The sequence below is a fragment of the Macadamia integrifolia genome, unplaced genomic scaffold, assembly GCF_013358625.1.
Source record: "Macadamia integrifolia cultivar HAES 741 unplaced genomic scaffold, SCU_Mint_v3 scaffold1131, whole genome shotgun sequence".
In the NCBI taxonomy this organism is placed as follows: domain Eukaryota; kingdom Viridiplantae; phylum Streptophyta; class Magnoliopsida; order Proteales; family Proteaceae; genus Macadamia; species Macadamia integrifolia.
In genome coordinates, this window is record NW_024868096.1 from 166,185 (window position 1) to 173,692 (window position 7,508).

Consider the following 7,508-nt stretch of genomic DNA (forward strand, 5'->3'; position numbering starts at 1 on the left):
AACTGGTCAAAATCGGCCCAAAAATGTCCTAACACTAGTTGACAACGGCGGTCTGATCCGATTTTGAAAACACTGATCTGTGGGAATCACATGTTGGATCAATCCCATCCTTATTCTTTACATGATGTAACCACAGCAACTAGTAAGTAGCAACTAATCATCTTGGTTTTTTGAAAGGATGGAAGAGTGCTCGAACCTCATATAAATAAATAAAAATCAAGCCTAAGGGCCTATGCTTTATTCATTTGGTTTACTCACAAGCCCAAGCTGGCCCACATAGATATAGGCTTCACTAAATTATTTTGCCCAAGTCTGGCCCAACTTCTGATAGAGTTATTCTACATTTTGATCCTATGGCTTGTGGAATTGAGATGTGGCCATGATAATATTCGTTAATTCTTTCAAAACTAGGGTTTCCCGTGAGATGAAAATTAGAAGGAATTTTTCTTTTGAAAGAAATTAAGATATAAATATGGGGAAAAAAGCTTTGTCAATCTGATGTTGTCTACACACAGACACAAATGGACCTGAAAATATCAGGCCATGTGCCCTCCCGTCTGTAAGGTCCTAAATATATTGGGAGAGGGTCCTTAAAAGGCAGTGTGGCCCTGCACCAACACAAGGGACCAATGGGAACACATAGAACTAATAGAAGCATCAAAAGTGGAGGGGAAGGGATTTCTTATTTTCATGGGGCGAGGCAATCATTTTTCCCTATGTGGCTATAGATTTCAATGTCAAATAAATATAAAACTATGTCCTTTTGAGAAGGAGATTACTACCTGATCATGTGGCTTGGACAGTAGCATGGGGGCCAACGATGGGACATGTATAGTGGCACAAACATCAACAAGGGTGGATTTTTTGTATTTCATAGGGGTGGAGTTGTCATTTTTCTCCCTTTTGTCCAAGTGTAGGCACCATGCAACCTAGCAAAGATCTTTTTCCATTTTTTTTTTTTTTTGATACATATTAATTTTATAAAAATAAATAAGGGCAACTGTTCTGTAAGCCTACAGAGTAGGTTACGCCAACACAAAATTTCTTTTTTTATTGATTTTATTTTGAAAAAAAATATTAAATTGATTATATGTGACTGGGCATACAATAAGATGTAGGCCCAGAGACACTTTTTCCCAGATAAATAAATCACAGAAACTAAATAAGGAGGAGGTTTCACCAAAAAAAATATAAGGAAACGCACTTATGCCTTTTTTTGCACAATGGATGACCAACACAGAGGATATCGACAAACTAGGAACTTTTCTCTAAAAACAATATAAAGAAAAATTGATATAATGCACAATAATCTAAGGAAAAAGAGAGAGAGAGAAAAAAAATGGAGTCTTTTGTGCATACATGCCAATAGAATAAAAAAAAATTTTGATTAATTTTAATAATATTTTCTAATCATAATGAGATATAAAACTTTAAATTCAAGAATAAATGATACGAAATCCGAAAAGAAAATACTTCTCACATGCAATGCATATTTTAATTTGCATAATGAATGTAGGCTTGCCAATCTAAATGGAGAATGTAATTTTAGCACCTAATTTTTCAGACATGTCATGTTGATAAGGGTCAACTGTCAAAAAAGAAGAAGAGACCATGAATTAGTCATGTGAAAAATGCCACATCTACACTATATGTTTTGTGAATAAGATCGACAATTCAAACCATTGGATAGAAATGATCTCACAGTGGATTTTGAATTGACTAGATAAATTTTACTTTGAGAATAAAATAAAATAAAGTGACATATATAATGGGAAAAATGTTTTTTGAAAAGTTAATGGAGGGTATGCTAGCATATACATGTGGAGAATAATGCGCCTCGATTGTTACTTATGAAAAATCTTTTATTATCTTTTCTATGGACTATTGGTATATAGGGAGCATACAATAGGCAGAGGTCCTAGTTGTCCTTGAAAGAGCAAAAGAATTAGAGGCTAGAACCATTGATATCTAAGTTGACTATCAAAGTATGACAAATTGGCTAATGGGTAATGAAGAGATTTGGCCTTGGGAGGTTTCTATGGTATTGTGGGACATTAAATGCGTATTTTAAACTATTGACAAGAGATCGCTGCTTGGTTGCATGGCACATCTTCTGCAGTGAGTGCAATGATGCAGTGAGCAACTGAGCATCGGATGGTTGAAAGAACATCGGGGCATGTGCCCGGATGCTCTTAGCCATCCGATGCTTACTCCACCACTGCACTCACTGCAGAGAATAATCACTCATTGCATTGTGTAGGAGTCAATGAGAGTGTGCACAAGGCATCAACATGGATGAGATTTTTTTTTATTTCACTAAGGGTAGGATAATAATTTTGTGCATTATTGTGTTTGGGCACAAGAGCCACTCGACCATGTATTGTTCTTTTTTCCTTAAACTATTTACTAAAGTTTTGTATTAAATCAAGATAGAGATCATATAGAACCAAATAAATAAAAAAAAAAAAAAAAAAAAAAGGATAGAGATCATATTGCCAAAGCACATTGGATGGCAAATAAAACTAGAACAGAAAAAAAGTGAGGTCATATGTATTGGATAATTTTTACTATTTTATTTTTTAGGTTTTTAATGAATTCTATTTTAAAAAGTTAAAAAACAAATTATATATGAGTTGAATTTGATCAATTTAATACGATAATAATGTGTTTTTGTTTTTATTTAGTATGATAATAATACTAATAGTAGGTAGAGAATGAAATACAGATTATCCATCTTTTAGCCGAGCTGTCCAAACTAATAGGAAATCCTCCCCCTTTTCTCTCTCCAAAAAACAATATAAAATAAATATATAAAAACAATTCAAATTGAATAGGTTCTGAGTTTTTTTTATTAATTTAATTAAAAAAAAATATGGGAGAAATCAACGTCTCCCAATGCTTACAACATATTGCTTCGTTGCTTCATTGCTTCATTGCTTCATTGGTGCCGGTGATACCGAAACGAGAGGTAAAATGATCCCAAAAACCTCTGTATTAATATTTTGAGGGGTAAAATGGTCCAATATAGTCTGATTAGGCTGATCCGTATCGGCAACAACCAATACGAGTTCCGACACCATGTCTATGTCATCCCGGGAAAACATATGTTTTGAGGGAATATTCCAATTTCCTAGTTGGTTATTGAATAATGGGCTTCTACTAGTGGGCTTTAAAGAACAGTCAGGCCCACTGGGTAGGGGCCCATGGATGGCGTAAATCTCTCTTGGCCGCCAATGCCGCGCCCGACTCCTGACTTCTGCCGAACCCAAGACGCGAGAGGGAGCGCCCAGGAGCGTGATCAGGAAACGCGATTCCAATTCGGATCAGGTTTTTTTTTTTTTTCAAAAAAAAGAAAAAAAAAAGTTGGAAAGGAAAAAGGGAAAACCCTATGTTGGGTCCGCTGTTGAAAGTCCGCTTGGATTGGATCAAAGCGTCATGGAGAGGTGATCTCATGTCGCCTCTGCCTCTTCTCTCATCCTCTTTCTTCTTGTTCCTTCCTTCGTCCTGCAACCTAAACCTCCGTTGAAATTAAATTCTGATTTTGGAAACCCTAGATCTCCCGATCTTCTCTCTATCTCTTTCAAGCGGTCCTTTTATCTCTCCCCTTCCTTCCCCGAATATTAAAAGGTTAAAAAAAAAAAAAAAAGGGAATATAAGTATCAAATCTTTCACATCTCCCCGTTGATCTTCCTATATGCATTTGTATCTCGTTGATTTCACCATCCAATCGTTGCTGGCACCGATTACGATGGGCATCATTTGGATTCCTGGTCTCAGGGTTCTACTGTTGTTGAATTTGGTGAATTGGAGAGGTTGAAGTGAATCACTGGGCCGTTCAGGTGGCTTCCTTTATCTCGTGTTATTTCATTTGGAAGCTTGGTTTCTGCTGATTTATCCTGGTTCCAACTTCGTTGATGGAGCCTCGCGTTGGTAACAAGTTCCGCCTAGGTCGTAAGATCGGTAGCGGTTCCTTTGGAGAGATCTACCTCGGTTTGTTGATTCATCTGTTTCTTAGTCTTTACTTTATTTATTTACTTTCTAAAACTTATATTCGTTGTTTGATTATGTGTATTTTTTTTCCTTTCAATGTTTTGTGGGCTGTGATTGATAAATGTGTATTCTTTCCTTGGCAGGTACCAATATTCAGACGAATGAAGAGGTCGCCATTAAGCTCGTGAGTAATTTTTCTTTCTAGTCTACTCACCGTTTTGTTTAAAGGAATGGGTATTCTCGTTTTGCTTTCATCTTGCTTTTGTTTCCCTTCATTCCAGTGGGTTCACCCCCCTCCTTCGTGTGCTCAAGTGTATGTGCTTGTGCACTGGAAGGTTGTTAAACCATAATTTTAGCTCAAGTAATTATGCGGAAGTTGTTCATTTGTTTTGAATTAAACGTTTCTTAGAGGGCTTTTGTCCGATGCGAGGTCTTTAATGAGCTGTGGAAGTAGTGCTCTTTTGGTACTTCGGTTGTTGTCACCTGTGTCATAAATTGTTGTGTCAGGTATCCTAGATGTAACTATATGATGTGCGACTCAGGGAATGCAGTGGTTTCTGGATAAGAAATTTGAACGTATTATAAGATTAACGTGGAATAAGATCACACCGAATTTTCAGATACCATCTATAAAGTGGCAGCTAGGTAATTTTAATGGGAAGGTGCTGCTTACCCCAACTTAAGGACCTTGAATTGTTATGGCCGGTTTTGGGATTGAATCTGCTTTCACCCTTCTTCTTCTAATCCTCTATCCACACATCTATCTGTTTTTGTTTTTGGTGGAATGAAGCCGGCAGCTAAATCCATACCTTATGTGATATGAACCATACCTTTGGTGGAATGAGCCTTATTATGATTTTGATCCTAGTATGAAGTATGAACTTCCTGAAGGTGATATGAGCCTGTTAAGACTGCACCATGAGCATACCTTTGCTTTCAAAATTTATTATTTGAATGGGTTTTAATTGTCTTGAGGGAGTTTTTTCCCTGAAATTGTATGGTCTTATACAAGGTACATGGTGAATGGGTCTAATACTAGAATATTTAAACGATGTGATTTATTTTTTACTTCTAATATCTCATCCCCGGTACTTTTTCAAGTTCTTCCTACTTTTGGAGGGTACGATGAGCTGAAATCTTCAATGACTTCCATGTAATATCTGAAGATTATATTTTTTCTACAAAAGAATGAAGGTGTTTGATTGTAATTGTTTTATTCTGTTATGGTTCTTTAAATGGGAAAGAGAACTGCAGTTCATCGTGGAACAGAAACTGGATGAATGATGATAGTATTCTGCTGTGACTTAAAGGCTTTCTTCATATGTGTGAGTTGGCCTTTTTACACGTCATCCATTTTGTGTCATATGTCGCAAATGTCTATTCAGTCACTTTACAACTATGCAGTAACGGTTGCAATTTGCAAAAGTACTGTTTGGCGCAGGAAACAGAACTTTCTGATTGGGACCATGAAACACTTCCAATTCAACCTATGTGGTAAATTATGAAATTGGAATTCCATCCAATTCTAGGAATTTAATTTTCGGTTTAAAGTGAGGTTAGGGACAACGCACACATGGAAGTCCCTTGCCACCTTTGCTTCACTAGATTTGGAATGCAAACATAATGTCATGGTTTTGAGATAAAAGAGAATAGGAGAGGATGAAAAGAAATTTAAATTTTTGCTGTTTGCATTTCTATTTATTAAAATCTGCAAACATAGAGTTCGCAGATCAGAATAAAATGTCCAAAGATGTTTACCAATAAAAGGTGATATTGATACTAAAGACTCAGAGACCTACATAAATTAAGAAATTCCTTGACATTTTCACTCCCAAATGAAGGTGGGTCTCATTAAGCAAATAAACAAGTGTAAGATTTATTTTTATTTTTATTATTATTATTTTGGATGAATAAGTGTACGATTTATTAAAGCTTGAAAATAGTAACTTCCTTCACAAACTCATGATTTGTCTGTGAGTTGTCTACTGCTTAAGTTACTCTATCTTGGACTGGTTGGAATCTTTTGATTGCCTCAATTTGGGCAAGTTTAGACGTGAGAAACTTGGGTCACAAGTTTTGGGATTAGTACTTATGGAACAGGGTCCTCATTCCTCACAATGTACCCAATCAGAGGTCTTATACAGTTCTCTTACACTTGTTGGTGGTTTTAGTTGGTGATAAATCCTTTCCTGACCTTAAGTTATAGATTCAGATTTTGAGTTTGGAGGTTCTTGAATTGGAGACAATTGCAGTTTCAGTATTCTGGGCCAACAGCCTCAGAGAATTACTGCTAAATCTTGGGACTGAACATAGTTGTCAGGGCGTTGCCTTGCCACCATGACAACTATGGTCCTGAAGATTGGGGGGAAAAAAAAGGAAGAGTGGAGGTGGTTTTTTTTTTTTTTTTTTGGGGGTGCGGGGGGGCAGGGGGGGCGGCACTGGCTGTGACTGCTGTGGTTAAGAGTAGTACAGAATTTGGTCACAGAAATTTACACAGTAATTACTGATGAGTCAAGTCTTTTATGACGTTGACCAGCAATTTACTTTATGGGAAAGGGTTCTCTTAAGGAGAGAGAAAGACATGCATATTTTAGGCCTTATCCCTAGTATGACCTTGAATGAGTGGGCGTTTCCTATGCTTCATGTTCAGAGAGACTTTTCCCTTATTTTATATATTTACATTATCCTCCTCTTTCCTCAGTGTTGGAGATTGCTCATTTCTTTCGTTTCTTCTATTGGTTATGGTAAATGTATTCATTGAAATGAATGTTAATGCCTTTTCTTCTCCCACAGGAAAATGTCAAGACAAAGCATCCCCAGTTGTTATACGAATCAAAGCTATACAGAATCCTCCAGGGAGGAAGTAATGAAAATTTTTTGTTTTTTGTTTAAATTATCTATTTTTGTTTATTGATCTATTTCTGAATTGTCTTCTTCATTCATTTGACATTTTCATTTGCAATTATTCTACCTTGGCAGCTGGAATTCCAAATGTCAGATGGTTTGGTGTTGAAGGGGACTATAATGTTCTTGTGATGGATTTACTTGGACCTAGTCTTGAAGATTTATTCAACTTCTGTAGTAGGAAACTTTCCTTGAAGTCTGTTCTTATGCTTGCAGATCAGATGGTATGTTTCATGTATTGCACTTTTACTCTTTAGCATTTTATTTGCCTTTTCATTTTCATCAGTTTCTGGCAATCTCAATTCTCCTCTCAGATAAATCGAGTTGAATTTGTCCATGCCAAGTCATTTCTTCATCGAGATATCAAGCCTGACAATTTCCTGATGGGCTTGGGGAGGCGTGCAAATCAGGTTTTGTTTTCAAGCTTAGCTATCATCTTTCAAGAGTTTTATTATTATCTGAATATCTATTTTGATATACTGTCTTATGTTTTGCTTGAATATAGGTCTACGTAATTGACTTTGGTCTGGCTAAGAAGTATAGAGATACTTCGACCCACCAGCACATTCCTTACAGGTATGTAGCTTAAAATCATTAGTTGGATGAGTTTATTT

The 7,508-nt window shown here is 36.4% G+C and overlaps 1 protein-coding gene across 1 annotated transcript; it reads left to right on the top strand.

Annotated features, from left to right (window-relative positions):
* Nucleotides 1–3,375: 3,375 nt before the first annotated feature.
* Nucleotides 3,376–7,508, top strand: LOC122062870 (casein kinase 1-like protein 1). Its single transcript, XM_042626543.1, has 6 exons — nucleotides 3,376–3,990; nucleotides 4,134–4,174; nucleotides 6,784–6,853; nucleotides 6,970–7,118; nucleotides 7,209–7,304; nucleotides 7,400–7,508. Exons 1-6 carry the CDS (start codon nucleotides 3,915–3,917, stop codon nucleotides 7,481–7,483), a joined length of 516 nt encoding a protein of 171 aa, XP_042482477.1. The 5' UTR covers nucleotides 3,376–3,914; the 3' UTR covers nucleotides 7,484–7,508.

Coding starts and splice junctions, on each gene's coding strand:
- LOC122062870 (XM_042626543.1), top strand. CDS start 3,915: ATGGAGCCTCGCGTTGGTAACAAGTTCCGCCTAGGTCGTAAGATCGGT. Junction 3,991..4,133: donor CTTTGGAGAGATCTACCTCG/GTTTGTTGATTC, acceptor TTTCCTTGGCAG/GTACCAATATTCAGACGAAT. Junction 7,305..7,399: donor TGGGGAGGCGTGCAAATCAG/GTTTTGTTTTCA, acceptor GCTTGAATATAG/GTCTACGTAATTGACTTTGG.